At 34.9% G+C, this 21,375-nt stretch overlaps 1 protein-coding gene across 1 annotated transcript in view; it reads right to left on the bottom strand.

The window, feature by feature from the left end:
• TLL1 (tolloid like 1) overlaps positions 1 to 21,375 on the bottom strand; it is a 212,377-nt gene that overhangs the window by 71,878 nt on the left and 119,124 nt on the right. The window contains exons 8-9 of the mRNA XM_049631294.1: positions 13,492 to 13,616; positions 2,541 to 2,656 (exon numbers count right to left, since the gene is read on the bottom strand). Coding sequence (XP_049487251.1) covers positions 2,541 to 2,656; positions 13,492 to 13,616 — 241 coding nt within the window. The remainder of the gene's footprint in view (positions 1 to 2,540; positions 2,657 to 13,491; positions 13,617 to 21,375) is intronic.

Here is a 21,375-nt window from a genome sequence, read left to right as displayed (position 1 = left end):
TTGAATTTATTTGCCCATCATCATACACATTAAGAAAAATAATTTTAAAAGGTGATAAATGTGTTGATTTCTTCCTATTTGCAATATTTTGGAAAACACAGTTTTATTGGTACTCATACTGATAAGAAGAGTGAATTAACTTGGAATACTGATGGTATGGGTGCTGCAATTGGTTAGGAAGAACAATTTTTTTCCTGATACTATTTTGCTCTTATGAGTTGATTACATTTGATTAATATTGTTCCAAAACTTTTCGTATTCTATAATTTTATTTTCAAAATTATGTATAGTTTTAAACTTACTCTCATTTATTAGATGTTATATTTTGCTTTTCAGTACCTTTTTAAGACTGACTTTCATAATATATTCTCATAACACTTACTCAAAAATCTAAACAGAAATTGATCAACACCTGTAACTACATTATAACATAGAGTTTTAGTTCTTTTTTTTAAATTTTTTTCTTAATGTTTTTATTTATTTTTGAGACAGAGACAGAGCACGAGCAGGAAAGGGACAGAGAGAGAGGGAGACACAGAATCGGAAGGAGGCTCCAGGCTCTGAGCCATCAGCACAGAGCCCAATGCAGGGCTCGAACTCACAGACTGTGAGATCATGACCTGAGCCGAAGTTGGACACTCAACCGACTGAGCCACCCAGGCGCCCCAAGTTTTAGTTCTTAAACGGAAAACAACTGTATGAAGAATTATGTATGCATTCCTGTATTCCAAATGAGCTGTAACTTTTTATGTTTAAAACTCTTCACATCGCACGAATGTTTCATTCAATTTTCATTTTGAGTTTTTGCAACACCCTGGACAGCTCCATACTAATGATCCTCTTAACATTCAATTATCAGGAATATCAAACTTTCTTTAACCTTAACTGAATTTTCACCAAAACTCTAAGTCTATTTGAATCATTCCAGATAAATCAGCCACAAGCAAATGATAGAAATTATTTAATAAGTACCAAAAATAAATATAAATATCAATACAATCTTGGTCTGGGAAGACTTTTAAGATTAGCATTCAAGACAGAATCCAGAAGTTAATAGATTCATTTATTTCCTTTCTGAATAATTTTTAAATGTATAACCAAACTAAATATAATAAGGGAAACTTTCTTCCTTTTCAATCCTTATTATGCCATGACTTCCATCAAAAATGTTGAAAAAGAAGTGGTGTGATAGAAATAAATACTTTCAGAATTTTCCCAAGAATAATGACATTTGCAGTAATTTTTGTCAATTTTCTTTCTGAGATTAATAAAGTATCCTATGCCTAGTTTGCTCAGGGTTTGTTGTTGTTAAATAAGTGATAGAGATTTCTTCTTGATTTAACTGGGAGACACATCTAATAGTGTTTGTGTATACACACATACACGCATATACATTTACCTTTGGTTTGGTACAGAGAATTTTACATCCATATTCAACTGTGAGTTTGGATTATAATTTCCTTTCTTATATTGTCCTTGTCAGGACTGCTATAAAGTTTTTGCTAGCCATATAAATAGCAGAATGGATCTTCCTTTTTTATTCCCTGGAAGAGTTTATATAAGATTACACCTATTTGAATGTGGGCTAGAACTCACAATTAATGCCATCTGAGACTGAATGTTCATTGCTGAAAAAGATCTAATAATTTGATTAAATAGGAATTCATCTTCTTTAGTGGTTATAGGAGTATTCAAGTTGTTTTTTCTTCTTGAGTTAGAAGTCAATAGTATTTTGTAAGAATTTTCCCATTTCATCTCCGTATTTAAGTTATTGGCATAATGTTAGGCGTCTAGAGCATCTATGGTTATGATAACCTTTTTATTCTGATTATTAGATAATTGTGCTTTCTCTGTTATTCTTTTTCTTGTTTGATCTATTTTCAACCATGTTCCTATTTTGCTAAGTTTTCTCAATGTACCAACTTTTTCAGACTTTATATAATGCTATTTTCATCTCATTAATTTTACCTTTTTCTATTACTTCCTCCATTATGTACTTTTCTGTTTATTTTACTACTCTGTTTCTAGTCACTCAAAAGGGATGTCTAACTCATTAATTTAGGGCATTTTTTATTTGCTAATGTGAGCATTTAAGTTGTGAATTTCCTTCTAAGTACTGCTCTAGTTGAATCGTACAGACTTGCTATTCAGTATTTTTGTTGCATTATAGTTGAAAATAATTTCTCATCTTCCCTATAATTGCTTCTTAGTTGAACTGGATATCTGATATATATTTCTTAACTTTGAAATGTGTGGGATTTTTCTAGTTATCTAATACTTATTTTTAACTTAATTTCATTGTGCCTGAGAACATAGAATCTGTATTATTTCAACACTTTTAGAGCATTTACCATTTTTTAAACTAAATTTTTCAGAAAGTTCCCAGAGTTTAAACAATTGCCATTATAAAATTTTTGAGTTTTCAGTCTATTATTTGAAGAATCAAATAACAATAAAAAATAAAGCAAATTATATTTAAAAGAAGATGAATCTTCATATTTATATAAGACTAAATGAGAACTCTCGATGGTATGCACTACCTTCTCCCCTGGGGTCACTGAAACTCTCCAGATGCAGTGTGTATAAGAAGGATAGCCATTTGGAAATCCTGGAGAGGAAAGGTTGCCGTTGGATTCTTGAAGGGTTTCTCCACATGCTAAAAGGAAAACAAAAAAAGATATATATATTTGGTTTTTTAAAGAGGTAAGGTCACTCTTTAATTTTTATGAAAGACATGGACACCATAAACAAAGCCCTGAGTCTTTTGTTGTTAAACAAGAATGTATACTTGTACACTATAAAGACTTTTTGTTTCTAAGTTTCTTCTTATGGCTCTATTACCAGGATTTCAGCGTACTTAATGGAATCATTAGGGCTAACCATAAAACAAGATTAAGAGATAAATAATATGGCATTCATAAATTTCCTCCTCATGGGGACCTTCCTCATTCATTCCTGAGGAATCCATAGGTCACCCATACTCAGATTCAGGCCAGTGGGTATCTGGCTGATGTAGCTATGGGATCACATGAAACATTATTAATATTTTCAGTATAAAGTGAAGCTCAGTTTAATAGCAAATATCACATCAAAGTTGACAACAGAGAAATCTTAAATAATCACTAGAAGACAACCAATAAACGTGGTATCTAAATGTCATACACAATGAAAATTTTTCTCAAACTGAAAAAAATTGAAAGGGTAAAAACATCAAGGAAGATTAAAAGTTTCCAACAAGATGTAGACATTTATTTACTCTTTCATTTCTGTTGATCATAAGTAAAAATTACTGGGAAAGCAATTATGTTTTCCTCTTACTAAGGCTGTCTAATTTCTTGGAAGTAATTATCAGTCAACTGAAAGAACAAATTATCAGCTGCTCAGCCTCAAGATCTGTGTGACTGACATCTCTAAGGCCATTTCAACAAAGATACAATTAGTTCATTGGTTCAGGTTAGTGGTCAGAATCGTTCTATAATGGGTTTTCCTGTTGCTTTTGTAAGACATAACATGTGCCATATGAACCTAGGCTGCTTAATTCAAGAATAATTCCTCCACTGCAGCCTGTCATCTTTATAACCTTCACTCAATAACTTAAAAAAAAACTCCTTCCTCTCTGAAGGAGACTAAAATCAGACTGAGATATTACCATATTATAGAGTCATAGCTACCAGCAGGTGAACTCTCGTCTCAACAAATCCTCCATAAATAATAAATGGTTTTGCATATCTTAAGTTAAATGAAGAAAGAAAGACGGTGACTTTGCAAACAAAACAGAGCTGTAAAAAGTCTGATATATAAATATTTATTTGAAAACATAGATATTAAGTTTGCACAACAAAATACATTTTAAGTGGAAGTAAGCAGTGTTTATTCTGATGAATAGGCAGATAAAAGCAACTTTAGAATAAAATAACAATGCTCAAGGTCAAATACATAATTCAGCACTTTCCATGAATCATGTAAGGGCTCTTGATAAATGTAACATTACAAGAATCCTTAGAAAAATGAAAATTTATTAAGATTTTATTAATGCAAACAATGCACTTCTGAGTAGGATCAGTTCAGATGCTAAATAATCATTTGGGAGTCGAGTGTGTGTCAATGAAAAAAACTATAATTCATAGCAGTATAAAAATAAATTCTTTAATGATTAAAAACTACACTAAGCCACACAGAATGCTGGTACTGGATTTAGTAAGTGGAAATAAATCAATTAAGTATATTTCATTCATAGATGTACACAAATAACACTGTTCTGATAAATAGATAAAACGGAAAACGCTATAAAGTGAAAATAACCAGAATACACAATTTAATTCAAAATATTAAGTAAATTTGGGGCAACTGGGTGGCCCAGTTGGTTGAGCATCCAGCTCTTGATTTTCAGCTCAGGTCATGATCTCATAGTTCATGAGATAGAGCCCCACATGGAGCTCTGTGCTGAGAGCACAGAGCCTACTTGGGATTCTCTGTCTCCCTCCCTCTGCATCTCGCCCACCCCACATACACACACACGTGAACTCTTTCTATCTCTCAAAATAAATAAACTTTAAAAATATATGTTAAGTAAATCCATTATATAGTACTTGCTCATAATGCCTATAACTGTTTGTGCATTTACCTCAGTAAATGTGGTTGTCCCAGGCTACCTGATCCCTACTACAAAAGATATTTCACTTTCCCCAGCCATACATTAATTAATGCTCAGGTGTAAAAAGCAAAGTCTATTATTAAAAAACTAAAGGAAAATCAGCAAGAAAAAAAAAGTGGCACTACTAAGTTAAAATGCATTGTCGGTTCATTTACTCAACAAAGTCCATGGATGAGAAAACTAAGTTTTAGTTATGGCATTACCACTTATTAATTATGCCATACAATTAAGTCACAAAAGTTTCAGCTTCAGTTTTCTTTTGTTAAGTGGTCATCTTATTAACATATACTTAATAAAGTTGCTTTGTAGGGGTCAAATGTTATTATGCCCTGAATCCTCTTAACCCATAGAAACCTCTTCCAGGAAGATTGTGGTCTAAAGGGTTTGAATATATGTTTGAACTTAATATGTCATATTTAGGAGGGAAAAAAAGACATAAAGAAATATAAACAGGCAAATTATTATTATAACTGTCCTAATAAAAATTACTGTAAAACTAAATATAATTCAGAAATTAAACTTCTATCTCTGTAGGCAGATGACACAATCTTAAAATATAAAACAGTAAACATTCCACATACACATAAAACTGTTAGAACTAATAAACAAATTCAGCAAAGTTGCAGGACACAAAAAATCAGTTGCATCTCTATCCACCAACAACAAACAATTTCAAAAGGAAATTAAGAAAATAATCCTATTTATAATAGCATCAAAAATAATAAAATACTTGGCAATAAATCAATGAGGCAAAAGACTTGTACACTGTAAACTACAAAACACTGCTGAAAAAAAAATTAAAGATAACACAAATCAATGGAATGATGACCTGTATTCATGATTGGAAGACATGGTATTGTTAAAATATCCATATTACCCAAAGCAATCCACAGAGTCAACACAATCTCTATCAAAATCTCAATGGCATTTCTTGCAGGGAGAGAAAAAACTAAATCCTGATATTCACAAAGAACCACAAACCCACAATAGCCAAAACACTCTTGAGAAAATCTAAGCTAGAGTCTCCCACTTCCTGACTTTAAAACATATTACAAAGCTACAGTATTCCAAACAGTATGATACTGGCATAGGATAGACATACAGACCAACAGAAGAGAACAGACAGCCCAAAAATAAACCCATGTATATATATATGGTCAAATGACCTTCAACAAGGGTGACAAGACTACTCAATGGGGAACGGATAGTCTCTTTAACAAACGGCATTGAAGAAACCAGATATACACATTACAGAAAAATGAAATTGGACACTTTTCTTATACCATACACAAAAATGAACATAAAATGAATTAAACACTTAAATGTAAGACCCAAAACTATAAAACTTCTAGAAGAAAACAGGTGAAAAGCTTTAGAACAGTAATTCTGGCAATGATTTCTTGGATACGACACCAAAAGCACTGGAAATAAAAGCAAAATGGACAAGTGAGACTACATCAAACTAAAACAGCTTCTGTGCACCAAAGGGAACAACAACTTTCTGAATGGGGGAAAATATTTGCAAATCATATATCTCATGAGGGGTTAGTATTCAAAATATATGAGAAACTCCTACAAGTCAGTAGGAAAAAACAAAATAACCCAATTTAAAAATGGGAACAGAAGCCATATAAATGATCCACATGCATACGAAAAAAAAAAATGCTCAACATCACTAATCATCAGGGAACTGCAAATCAAAACTACAATGAAGTAACACTTCACATCTGTTAGGATGGCCATTATCAACAAACAAACAAAAACAGAAAATAAGAAGTATTTTCATGGAAATGGGAGAAAATGTAGCCTTTGTGCACTGTTGGCAGACATATAAAATAGTGGAGCCACCATGGAAAACAGTGTGGAATTTCCTCAAAAATTATATATATATATAATTCCCAAACGATCCAACAATCCCACTTCTGGGTATTTATTCAAAAGAATTACAAACAGGATCCTGAAAAAACATGCATGCTCCTGTATTCACTGCAGCATTATTCACATTGGCCAAGAGACAGAAATACTCTAAACATCCATCAGTAGATGAATGAATAAAGAAACTACGGTATATACATAAAACAGAATATTATTCAGCCTTAAAACAAAGAAATCTGTCATATGCTACAAAACAGATAAATCTGGAGGACATTATGCCAATGTCAGTTACAGAGACATTACAGTTACGGAGAGATAAGTACTGCATGATTCCATTTACACGAGGGTTCTAAAGAGTCAAACTCATAGAAGTGGAAAGTGGAATGCTGGTTACTAGGGGCTGGGGAAGAGGGAAATGAAGAGCTGTTGCTCAGTGGGTATAGAGTTTCAATCATGCAAGATGAAAAAGTTCTGGAGATCTGCTGTACAACCATGTGCATAGAGTTAACAGTATTTACTGTGCAACTACAAATTCGGTAATAAGATAGATCTCATATTATGTGTTTGTTTTGCCAAAATAAAAAACAATTAGTAACAAAAAGGCAGTTAAACTTCTAAGTACTTTATCATAGGATTAATTTCACTTCCGAATCAGGTAATTCGCATATACCTTATTCTTCCAGAATAGAAAATTGTGTTTAAATTGTATAAATGCTATTTGGATTGTGTTTTGTTGAACAATTATTACAAACTCTTTTCCTATTAATTACATGCTTAAATTTGCAGCTGTCTTCACTTCCACCTACAGATACTGTCCTTATCAAATGTCTGTAATATTATCAAATACCAAAGATTGAGAACTTAACTTTCTCCATATTCCATAGGATCACAATTATAATTTTATTAAGGTTATAGAAAACATAGGTAGATATACACAATAATTTCTGTTAGATAAATCTCTTCCCAAAGGAGCTTGACAAATTCTAGATTAGGGGAAGAAATAAAATTGTATCCAATCAACTTAGTACTACCTAATTAACTTATATTTACATCCGTAAGCTTTTAAATATAATAAATAAAATGTGGGTTTAAAATGACTTTAAGACAAGGAAATGCTAAAAGGAATCCTAAATCACCTGAGAAATAATGTGAGATTAATTACTCCAGTTATGTTATTTCTTAAAATGTTTTATTTTTGAGAGGGAGAGACTCACACTTGCGAGCGGGTGAGGGGCAGAGAGAGAAAGGGGACAGAGGATCTGAAGCAGCCTCCATGCTGAGAGCAGCAAGCCCAATGTGGGGCTGGAGCTCACAAGTGGGCTCAAACTCACCGTGGGGCTCAACCTCATGGGGGGTTCGAAGTCATGAATCACAGGATCACAAGATCACAACCTGAGTCGAAACCAAGAGCCTGGTGCTCAGCCCACTGAGCCACCCAGGTGCCCCTAATTACTGAAATATTTTAAAGCACATTTCAGTAGTAACTACCTAGCCTAGTCTGAATCACCCTTTAAAGTGAAGCATAAGCGCCCACTCCAAGGAGCCATCCTCCCCCAGTGTGCACTCCTCACAGAACTGCAGTAGCATCCTTTAAGGATGAGAGTTACTTCCTCACCAAGTGATATCGTCTGTGTGATACCCCAGAGGCTCAGCCATTTGTGTGTGTTGTCTATGCTTCCTCTTCTGTGGCCACAGCATCTGGCACGGTGCCTTTCACGGGTTAACGGTGACTCATTCATTCATACAGCAACTATTTATTGAGCACTTAATCTACATCAGATTCAGAACACCGAAAGGGAAACCCCAACTCCAAGCCCACGACAGCTTATACTCTAGTGTGGGAAATGGCAAATGAACTGATGATTAGATGAGTAAGATACAAAGACCAGGATCAAATAAGGCATTTACCGCAGTAGAGTCCTGGGAGACCAGAGAGTCTTTAAGGAGGAGATGACATAGGAGCTGAATCCTCAATATGAGCTAGGATTTACCAGGATGCAGTTGCCAGCCTTCTGGCTGGAGGAAGAGGCCAGAGGCAAGCATACAATGGTGTCAGGAGCGTGAAGAAGTAGAGGTGACAAATGAGGCTGTAGAGGAACTAACTAGAGAAAACACTCAGGGAAGAGTGGAAAAAATCTTGAAGTGACATAATGGAAAGGAAATTAGCCTTTATCCTACAAATAGGCAGAGCAACATTTGCATGTTAAACAGCCACTTTAGGAGCTCCCGGGTGGCTCAGTCATTTAAGCATCCGACTTAGGCTCAGGTCGTGACCTCAGGTTCCTGAGTTCAAGCCCTGCATCGGGCTCTATGCTGACAGCTGGGAGCCTGGAGCCTGCTTTGGATTCTCAAAACTAAAATAAATAAACATTTTTTTTTTAAAGCCACTTTAACAGAAACATGGCCGGAGAAATAAAGAGATGTAAGAATGGAAGCAAGAGGTGAATTAGGAGGCATTGCAGCAATCCAGACAAAAGCGGAGGTTCCCTGGACTAGGGGATGTGCAAGAATGCAAGATTTTAGGAAGGCAGCAGGACTGACTCACTGCAAGAAGTGAGGGAGGAACGAGGTGAGAATGCTCACCACAGTTCTGGCTTCGGCTGCCTGAGGACCTCTGCACGGTACCATCCACGGAACTAGGGAATGTTTACAGGGAGATGAATAAATGAGGCCACGAATAAATGCGGGAAAAAATGGCTGAGTTAATTCTTTTGCATGTGGGGCAATATTTTAGCCAAGAATTGTGTATATACAAGCCTGTATAGAAGGTATATACTACCTGGAATCTCAGAAAATTAGATGAGGAACCAAGAGATTAATGTTTGGCAAACTGCCAAGAACCTTATATCAATTTTAAAGGTAAATTTAATGAAACAAATGTTTGAAGCAGTGTGAAGTTTTTAATATTCAGACTCTATGCTTGCTGAACCTGGCCTTCCATCCCTAAAACCTCCACACAAATGCGCATCCATAGACAGGGATATCCTGCACACATGCTGTGTGTGTACCAGCCCTGAGAGCTTTTAAATCTGTGAACACGGACTGTACGTGTGCTGATGTGTGAATACGTACACGCTTTTACGTAACAAAAAAGATTCTAATCCTCGGAAGGCTCTTTCTTTTTACATAACCATTTATTTTATATTTTTCCTGATTTGATTATGTTACTTGACATATTTAGTTGGGGAAGATTTACTGAGAGAATATTAGGGTTGATGGTGGGTATAAGTACTAAGTAAAAAAAAAAAGGGGGTAAAAGGGTTATGGCACTAGATAAAAACTAAATTAAGAGAAAATGCAAATGAAGACCAGTGACTGTTAAACAGTTTAGAAATAAAAAAGGAAAGGAAATCCTATGATTAGATCAAAGTAGAAAAATACACTGAGAAAATGAGAATCACAAGGAAAACAAAGAGAGAAACAATAGCACACATTACTGATTTATGAAGAGAAGAATATCCACTCCAACTCATGTGCCCTAGAGAAGATCTCCTTCAGAAGCAAACTGCTGATTACTGGCATAAAGGGAAGATGAAGAGTATAATGATAATAATAATAATAATAATCATCATCATCATCCACCACTACATGGGTGTATCTGGTCCTGACAGGATGTAGGATGCAAAGGATTTTAATGACAGGTGTTGAAAGCAGCATTAGTGGGCATCCTTTTAGGGTTCCTTAATGCTAGAAAGACTTGGCAGCTGTCCAAAGGACACAGGATTGGCCTTTGAGCAGCACTGTCCTGAAACCTAATGAATCCTGGGGTTTAGAAGCTCTCCCTTTGTTTCCCTTCCTTCCCCTTTCTGGGCCTACGTGGCCTAGCGATGGATGACCAGCTCTTATGTCAGAAGAGTGGCAGGGCTGTGAAGGATCATATTCTTTCTTTATATTAACAATGCATAAGGAGATTGTTCTTGTCTGCTTCTAAAAGAACAAGAAATGGCAATGAAAATAATTCTAAACCAAAGGAAACGTTATCTTTGTTCCATCACCTTAAAAACACAACTTTATTCCTGAAGGGAACTTTTTCATAATTAGTAGGCACCGACTGCATAAGTAATTCAGGTTTCACATACAAATCTAATTTATATCTTTGGCATATATATAGACAAACATAATAATGGATTACACGTTCTTTATCAGCTAGAAAGTCTCATAAAAAACAACAGTGTATATTGTTTTAATGGAATTAGAGATACATATATTTTAATGCTGTTCATCTCTAATAGATAAAAATACATTTCCTATGTTATTAGTGGAACAGCAACAATATTTTCAGTCTGTGAATTATAACCTGCCCATTAGAAGTCTGCCCTCTTGGACCCAGGGCCCCTTGGACTTATCACAGATCATAAAAGCCACAACGTCACATATTTAAGTGTGAATCAGGTCAGCATTCCTTTCAAGATTAAATTTTTAAGGAATACCTTTATAAAATGCAGATCTAGTAGAGCTTTGAGCATAAACTGATACAAAGTAAAGAGTTGGAATGGTATAGCCAAATGCCTCTGATTGGATCTATTCACGAGCAATTTCTAACAAAAGAAAACAGGAGAAACTCCAAAGGAATATGCAGTTTTATACCTTCTTTCTGTATTAAAACCAAGACATAGCTAGGGGCACCTGGGTGGCTCAAGTGGGTTGTTTCCCACTCTTGGTTTCTCAGGTCATGATCTCAGGGTTCATGAGTTCCAGCCCTGCATCGGGCTCCATGCGAGAGCAGAGAGCTTACATGGGATTCTCTCTCTTGCTCTGTCTCTCTCTCTGTCTGTCCCTTCCCCTGGTTGCCCTCTCTCTCTCTCTCTCAAAATAAATAAACTTTTTTAAAAAGTACAAATAAAAAAGACACAACCAGATTTCATTTTATAAACACTTTCTTCCCAGGTGATTCTCAAATAAGTCATCCTATTTAGTCTTCTATGTACAGTTATTAATCTTTAACATTATTCCACTGATATTCTTGGAGTTACTGGTAAACCTACTACATCAGTGTAACTTAAGTTTATTTGGCCTATATTTATACCAATATCATTAGGACTCCCCATTGTAAAGTAATGAAGAATGTTAAATACATAACCATATACAGGGCTCAAAGCTAAGGACTGCAGAGAAAGACACACACACACACACACACACACACACACACACACACACTGGCCGAGAGACAGAGAGAGAGAGAGAGAGAGAGAGAGAGAGAGAGAGAGAGAGAGAAACAGAAAGAGCAAGAGACAGAAAAAAGACAGACAAGGAGGGATTTGTTTGGTGGGCATTAAACAGTCCAAGATAGGAAAAAAGTCATTCTCAAAGATTTTGTGAACTAAAAGTTAATATATTTTTATTTTTTAATACATATATTTCTTAGCTCTGTCTTCATCATGCCATTAATAAGCAACTTGCCTTTTATACTGCTTTAAAAACACAAGATACCTTTCTCACTGATGATGGTACCTTCATGAATGTGGTTTTACTGTATTAACAAACCAATTTACACATTATTACTGCATTTAAAGAAAAAAATAGCCTATTTATGTATGTACATAATGAAAATCTCAAGTGAAAACTATACTTATCTTCCTATTAATAACTTAAATATTTAAGACCTATAGGCTTAAAATTATAGTGTCACAAATTTTTACTACTTTTTTGATTCCTACTCACTGCCTTTCTTACAATTCAGTGTGCAAACGTATCTCCAGTTTGCTTTCTAAGTGTTATATATATGTATATATGTTTTTAGAGAGACAATCAAACTGGTTTTATATGTGAACTTTCTACTCATTTAAGTGTTATTAGTCACACAATTTTCCCACAAATTTTCTGCACTCAAAGTTAAAAAGTATGGTACATCCAGTATTGACAGAAATTACCCAAGGATCATTCATTTCTTTTGTCACAGTGGTACCATTCACTTACAAACCCATCTTTCCTGTGGAAATTTACATTAAAAAAATAAATACCACACATACATTCATATATACATGAACCAAAATTTGGGGGAAAGCTGTGCTAACCAAAGCTAAACATATTTCTTTTTTTTTTTTTTTAATTTTTTTTTTCAACGTTTTTTATTTATTTTTGGGACAGAGAGAGACAGAGCATGAACGGGGGAGGGGCAGAGAGAGAGGGAGACACAGAATCGGAAACAGGCTCCAGGCTCCGAGCCATCAGCCCAGAGCCTGACGCGGGGCTCGAACTCACGGACCGCGAGATCGTGACCTGGCTGAAGTCGGGCACTTAACTGACTGCGCCACCCAGGCGCCCCAAAGCTAAACATATTTCTTAGAATTAGGATGTTTCAAAGGATTTTGACTATGGAGGAGGAGCATAAAGTATGCAGTATTTCCAGTTTGGAAGCAAACCCTTTTTTTCTCTCTTAGACGATTGAGTCTTGGAACATTCGTACTAACACCTTCCCTTAATCTCTTTTTCACAACTTTATCCAGTAGCGAAACATACAGTCACTCACTAGCAACATGGCTAGAACTCAGTTATTTCAAAAAAAGTTATAAAATTCAAACTAATAAAATTTGAATTTGTATACCATTAATGATAGTATTTGCAAGAAAAAAGATCACTTAGTACTCAATTCTGAAGTTGAAATAAAAAATATTCTTTTTATGTTGGCAAGAAAATTCAACATTTGACTATGAAATCATGCAACTATTTAATAACAACTATGAAACAATCATGCTTTTTTGTTCTTTTACTTGTTAAGTTAAAACAAATAAAACATACTATCCCTGTGCCTTAAATTTGATTTCTAGCAATTTGTTTTTAATTATATCAATGGGTGTTCCAGAGTTCTCTCATTTCATTTTATGATTAACTGACTTTGAACTGAATACGTCACTTGCCAGCATGGAGAGACACAAGTAAACAGTTCAGTAAACTGTGGCTTATTCATCTGGAAAGAGCGCAATCAGGCACAATTATGGTTCTGTTTTCGTATGGTGCAATACCTGGACATCTATACAGCTTTCTTGCCTGTGCAATATCTCCTTTGCTTAAACGGGTTCGCTGACCGATTGCAGGACGTATGCCATTATCATCACGAGATGGGAGAATAGTATCCAGAAACATCCCCCTGAAAAAAATCAGAAGCAAGCCACACATAAGTCACCAAATTAAGACAATTACATTCCTTACAAGTATAAGATTATTTTTTTTTCAAAATCGTGTCAATTAAAAGGAAAAAGCATCAGTGTTGAAATTTAAATAGTGCGCCAGACTTTCAAAACATGTTCATCAAAGTAGGAAAAAAAAAAAAGTTGTGTTAAACTGTATACCTAGCATAAAGTCAATGATGAAATTCACTTTAATTTAGAAATGATTTTTAAAATCTAGAATTCTACATAGCTTCCCACACCAAGTAAACCACGGTTTTTATTTTAGTCTTTTAAGCAGATCTAAGAACCCTTGGATTACTAAATTGTAAAACAAATTCTCCTCATAGAAATCTATTTTTAAGGACAATGTATAATACATATTTTTAAGGTTACTAAGATTGTAAAAGTCAAGCAAAATATGTTATTTTTTAGTTAAATTACTAATTAACCCATGTATTCTTAGAAGTCCAAGTATCAAAGTATATATTAAAAGAACAAGAAAAAAGAAAGTGTCAAATTTTAGAAACAACAGTTTAAAGCAAAATAGTTTTTTGATAAATGCACACACAGAAAGAAAATAAAATTTTTGGGGTGCCTGGGTGGCTCAGTCGGTTAAACATCAGACTTCAGCTCAGGTCACGATCTTGCAGTTTGTGGGTTCGAGCCCCACGTCACGCTCTGTGCTGACAGCTCAGACTGGAGCCTGCTTCGGATTCTGTGTCACCCTCTCTCTCTTCCCTTTCCCTGCTTGCACTCTCTATCTCTCTCAAAAATAAACATTAAAAAACAAACTTAGGGGCGCCTGGGTGGCTCAGTCGGTTAAGCGTCCGACTTCGGTTCAGGTCATGATCTCGCAGTCCGTGAGTTCGAGCCCCGCGTCGGGCTCTGTGCTGACGGCTCAGAGCCTGGAGCCTGTTTCAGATTCTGTGTCTCCCTCTCTAGCCCTCCCCCGTTCATGCTTTGTCTCTCTCTGTCTCAAAAATAAATAAACGTTAAAAAAAATTTAAAAAAACCTTAGAAAATAAAATTTTCGTGGTAAAATTAAGAGGATAAAACTAGCAATGCACCCATGATGCTAACTTAGAGACAATGAGTTGTGAGACCAAGGTCATGATAAAACTCAACATCTTCTTAATATTCAAAACTAAAAATTCTGAATATACTGCACTAAAGATAATCTTAATTTTGCAATGAATATCAACATTTATAGCTCTAAAGGAAGAACTGAGCTTAAAAGTTAGAGTGGGAAACTATTCCAGTAGTAAGAAGGATTTCAAAAAAAGAAAAGCTTTCTATAAAAGTATTTGAAATTAGTTTTTTTTTTTTAATTATTATTCTAGGGAGAGAGAGAGAGAGAGAGCAAGAGCAGGGGAGGGACAAAAAGGGGAGGGAGAGAGAGAGAGAGAGAGCATCCTAAGCAGGCTCCATGCTCAGTGCAGAGCTCAACACGGGGCTCAACTGCATGTGGGATCATGACCTAAGCCAGATTCAAGAGTCGGAAGCTCAGCCAACTGAACCATCCAGGTGCCCCAAAAGTATTTGAAATTAAGAAATACAATTGTAAAAAAAAAAATTTAAATAAGATGAAAGACATGATACGCCTTTCCAAAACTTTAATGAATACATTGTATATTAAATACAAGTTAAAGGAAATTTCACCTCTACTTCTTCTTTCCTTTAGGGAATACTAACTAAGCACTGTTGTAAGTCTGGATTTATAGCCTTTAATAAACATTTATGATTCTCACATTTTAGTGTGGGGTGAGAGACATTAAACAAAAGATTGACAACTGAGATAGTGACAGGTACTATGGAGAAAAAGAAGTGAAGATGGATATTGATTACCCAGTGATGGGGTAGCTTTTAAACAGTGAGATCAAAGGAAAACTCACTTGGAAGTTGACAAATTGGGCAAACATGAAGGGAGTGAAGGCGGGGGCATTGTGGGTAAATGGGAGTAGAGACTTCCAGAGAGAAAAAAACAGGAAATTCAATGGCTCAGAGATGGGAGGATCCTTAAAGTGTTTGAGTGTCACACAGATAATGTGACTCTTAGCCTGAGGAAAACTGTTAATATTTGGAAGATGGTAAACAGAGGAGTGACATGATCTATGAGTATTTTATGACTAACCTCTCTGGCTCCGAGGTCAGGGTAGTGATCTTTTAGATAAAACCCGGATAACGCAAATAGAGAATGGAACTCTATAAATTTGAGTATCTATAGAACGCCACATGCATACTGCCTGAGATAAAAGTAGGGAGGGAAACTAATGATTTATGGGAGTTGACTAGCAAAAGTGAGAGCTTGCACATACTTAACATACTTAATTAGATGCAACTACAGCTAGGCCAGTGCAATTGAAGGGGAAGTAGGGCTATAAAATAGGGTAGCATTGAGAAAAGCCATTCGTCAACTACACTTCATGAATCAACATATACATTCAATAGGGTAAGTCCAAATTAGTGAAGGGCTGCCATTTCTGTAGTACTTCAGCACCAACAAAGTATTCACTATTTTCTATTTCTAAAAACAGATTTGTAATCTTTAAAGGTTGGTTTTTTCCAGTTTTCAAAACAGTTCAACTTGAAAAGGTCAAGGACATCTTGGCATGGATATATTCAAACTCAGACAACAGAGTGATGAATTTTGACTTCTTCTCTCTACTGAGGTAAACTCTCATTCAGAAGGTGTAAGTCACCATTTCTTTTGTTCTTTCTTTGTGGCAGGAAGTTAACAATTCTCTCCCTCCACATCCAGGCCATTAAGTAATGCAGGCTCTTCCTGACTACCCTCAGTGAGGCACTATCAATAGGCCAGAGACAGATTACAAAAGGCTTCACATACTAATCTTCACTGGCTCCATCTACATGAGAAGAGTGAATGAGCTATGCTTTTTAAAGAAACTTTGTAAAATTTTCTTTTGTAAAAAAATTTGTAATTTTTTTATTAATGAAAAATGGGCAATCCCAGTTAACAAGCCTCTATATTCCAAATTACCCATGCATATAAAGATCCCATTTATCTAGTCCTATTCTCCCTAAAAGTAAGTACCCAAATCTGCTGATGGGCTACATTCATGAAAACAACTAAAACTTTTACAGACTCCCTGGATCCAGAATAGAAAAAATATATAAAATTTCAAATATTTGCATTAATAGAATGAAGAACAAAAAACCACATGTTCATCTAACTGATGTAGAAAACTCATTTGACAAAATTCACACCTTTCAAGATAAAAACTTTCAACGAACTAGGAATAGAAGGAAACCATCTCAACATAAAGACCATGAATGAAAAACCTACAGCTAACATCATACTCAGCAGTGAAAAACTGAGTTTTTCATCTAAGATCAAGAACAAAGCAGAAATGTCCACTCTCACCACTTCTATTCAACATAGTATTGGAAGTTGTAGCCAGAGCAATTAGGCAAGAAAAAGAAGTAAAATAAGAAAGAAAGAATTGAAATCTTCTTTTTGCAGATCATATAATCCTATACGTAGAAAACCTTAAGGAGTCCACAAAAAAAGTTAGAACTAATAAATTCAGCAAAGTTGAATAAATTCATTCAAACTGAACACACAAAAATCAGTTGCAATTCCATACAATAACAATGAACAATCTGAAAAGGAAATGAAGAAAAACAATTCCAGGGGCATCTGGGTGGCTCAGGCGGTTAAGCGTCTGACTTCAGGTTATGATCTCACAGTTTGTGAGCTCGAGCCCCATGTCTGTCAACACAGAGCCTGGAGCTTACTTCAGATTCTGGGTCTCCCTCTCTCTGCTCCTCCCCCACTTTTGCTCTGTCTCTGTCTCTCTCTCTCAAAAAACTGAATAAACATTAAGAACTTAAAAAGAAGAAAGAAAAAAAATCCATTTAAAATACCATCAAAAAGAATAAAGTACTTAGGAATAAGCCCAACCAAAAAGGTGAAAAACTTCTAAACTAAAAACTACAAAACATTGTTGAAAGAAATTAAAGAAGACAAAAATAAATGGAAAGACATTCCATTCTTATGGATGGCATGGACATTCCATGCTTAATTTGTTAAAATGTCCACATGACACAAAATGATCTATAGATCCAGCACAATCTCTATCAAAACCCAATATAATTTCTTGCAGAGACAGAAAAACAGACCCAAAATTCATATGGAATTTCATAAAACCTCAAATAGTTAAAAATTTTGAAAACAACAAAGTTGGAAGACTCACACATTGTGATTTCAAAACACACTATTAAGCTAAAGTAATCAAAGCAGTGTGTTACTGGTATAAAGACAGACCTATAGACCAATGGAACAGAATAAGAATCTCAGAAACAAACCCTAGTAAATATAGCAAATAATCTTCAACAAGGGTGCCAAAAACACTCAATCAGAAATATATATATATATTTTTTCAATAAACAATACTGGGAAAACTGAATATCCACATAAAACAATAAATTTAGGCAATTATTTAAGCTATATAAAAAGTTAACTAAAAATAGATTAAAGACCTAAACACAAATCCCAAAACTATAAAAATCCTAGAAGAAAATAGTGGAAACCCTTCATGACATAGAATCTGGCAATAATTTCTTGGATATGACACTAAAGCACAGTTAACAAAAGCAAAATCAGGTAAGTGGGACTACACAAATAAAAAAAAACTACTATGCAGCAAAGATGAAAAAAGGAAAATATTTGCAAATTATACATCCAATAAGGAGCCAGAATGTATAAAGAACTCCTACAATTCAACAACAAAAAATGAATAATCTGACTTTAAGATGGCCAAAAGAATTGAATAGACATTTCTCCAAAGACAATACACAACTAGAAAGCACACGAAAGGATACTCAACATCATTAATCATCAAAGAAATGAAAATCAAAACCGCAATGAAACATCAAGTCATACCCATTAGGATGGCTACTATTTAAAAAGAGAAAAAAAAAAGAGACAATAACACATGTTGGTAAGGATATGGATTAATTGGAACACTTTGTGTACTGCTGTGGGATTGTGAAATGGTGCAGCTACTATAGAAAACATGATGAAGTTTCTTCAAAAAATTAAAAATAGAACTACCATATGATCCAGCAATCCTACATCTGGGTATATATGCAAAATAATTGAAAACAGGATTTGGCAAAGATATTTGCATACCCATATTGATAGCAGTACTATTCACAATAGCCAACAAGTGGAAGCAACTCAAATGTCTATCAGTGGATGAATAGATAAACAAAACATGGTATATACATACAATGGAAAATTATTCAGCCTTGAAAAGGAAGGAAATCCTTTCACATGCTACAACTTGGATAAACCATGAAGACATCATGCTAAATGAAATAAGCCAATCACAAAAGGACAAATACTGTATTATTCTACTTAATGAGGTATCTAAAGTATCCAAGTTCATGGAAACACAAAGTGGAATGGTAGTCACCAGGGGCTGGCAAGAGGGGAATTGGGCAATATTGTTTAATGGGCACTGGGTTTCAGTTTTGCAAGATGAAAAAGTTCCAAACATCCGTTTCACAACCATGTGAATAGACTTAACATCACTAAGTGTACACTAAAAAATAGTTAAGATTGCAAATTTTATGTTCAGTGTCTTTTAACACACACACACGCACACACACACACACACCACACACACACACAGAGCTTCAAATACTTTGGAGGTGGTGGCTAAGAACTGTGACAACTAATTTTTCTCCTGGAATTCATTTTTTCTTTAATTTTTTTTTAACATTTATTTATTTTTGAGACAGAGAGAGACAGAGCATGAATGGGGGAGAGTCAGAGAGAGGGAGGCACAGAATCTGAAACAGGCTCCAGGCTCTGAGCTGTCAGCACAGAGCCCGACGCGGGGCTCGAACCCACGGACCGTGAGATCATGACCTGAGCCGAAGTCGGCCGCTTAACCAACTGAGCCACCCAGACGCCCCTGGAATTCAGTTTTTAAATATATGTACAAGTTAGTAAACATTCTCTTTAAAGATCAAAACAATAAAATAAGGTGAATTGCATCAACTCTTCTCACAAGTAGATATAGTTACTTTCACTCTAAGTTCACTGGGAAGACTGAATAGGATAATTTTGGAAGAATAAGACAAATAATGGGTCAAGACTGGCTGGCATGCAGCACCATGGTGTGGGGGGTGGGAGCGATGGACTTCAGGCAGCAAGAGCAGGATGGCTTATGGAAAAGAAGAAAAAGAAGCAATTTAAACATGTAAAAGAAATGCAGAATGAGAGGAAATATATATTTTAGACTTTGGTATAGATTAATCATCTATAAAAGACAAAAAGAATGAATTATTTTCTCCTCTTTCCACTACCTCCTATGTTGCAAAGAATCAAAAGTCAGTTTAGGTCTAAATAATATAATACACCAACATATGAGAGGTGCCTTGGCTGAACTGGGACCCAAATCCCATTTGTTACATGTTTCTATGGAAAATTCAAGTCCAAACACTGGTCTAAAAATAAAGTTTTATAACTCTTTGAGATTAATTTTAGGCCAAATTTATGGGTGTATTTCTACCAAAACTTAAATTCAATTCCAAAAACAATATATATATTATATATGTATTATATCTGTATAATATATACACACACACACACACACACAGTATATAAATATATAAACTACAGGTATAAACTATATATATGTATATATACACACCAGTAGAAAATAATTATTAAATACAGTGAATAATTATTAAAATACAGTTCACACTCAATTTTTTAAATAATATAATTTTGTCTTTTTAAAGGAGCATAATTTAAAAATTTATCTAAGTATTAAAGGCTCACTGACACATCATTCTTTACTTTTTATTAAGAATTATTTTAGGGGGCACCTGGCCGGCTCAGTTGGTGGAGCATGGGACTCTTGGTTTTGGGGTTGTAGGTTCAACCTACAACGTGGGCATTGGGTGTAGAGATTACTTAAAAAAAATAAAAATCTTTAAAAAATTAAATATTTTTTTAAAAAAAGGATTTATTTTTAAAAGACAGGGGTATTAATTTGAATTTTTTATCTCCTTTCTGACCCTGTCCTTAGAAACAGATGTTTGAGGGGCATCTGGGTGGCTCAGATGGTTAAGCATTGTACTCTTGACTTCGGCTTAGGTCATAATCTCACGGTTTGTGGTTTTGAGTCCTGCGTCTTCTTTCTCTCTCCTCCTCTGCCCCTCCCCCCCAAAATAAATAAACTTAAAAAAAATTAAAAAAAAGAAATAGATGTTAGATGAATTGTGAAGTGGACATAAGTGGACACAAAGAATGAGTTAGAATGGACATATGAGTGTAAAACGAGCATAAATGGGGAAAGGGGATGATTTCAATGATTTGACAGATCTAAATTCCTTACCTGGGAACTATTTGCTTGATGACGTCATCTTTAGAATAAAGTTATTGAAACCTAAATTTATTGCCTTCTTTAAAAATAGCATTAAATCTTTAATGAAATGAATCTAAGGTTAATAAGTGGTGAAATTCTAAATTACATGAGGCAAAATATCTTCATAATATGTTCTTTGAGAATTAAATTAGTTAAGCACCTTTCAAGCATAACTAGTAGTTGAGCAATAGAAAATATACAGTAGGGAACACAACTTAAATAGAGAATAAACATTCCAACTCAACAACCAAGTACCCTATGTGATTTGTGAATGCCTACGTTTCCTTAAATGATGCTATGCCAATTTAAAATACTGATTGGTCTAATAATCATT

The sequence above is a fragment of the Panthera uncia genome, chromosome B1, assembly GCF_023721935.1.
Source record: "Panthera uncia isolate 11264 chromosome B1, Puncia_PCG_1.0, whole genome shotgun sequence".
NCBI classification, from domain to species: Eukaryota; Metazoa; Chordata; class Mammalia; order Carnivora; family Felidae; genus Panthera; species Panthera uncia.
The sequence above is the reverse complement of the archived record's forward strand: the minus strand, read 5'-3'. Positions and strand labels throughout refer to the sequence as shown.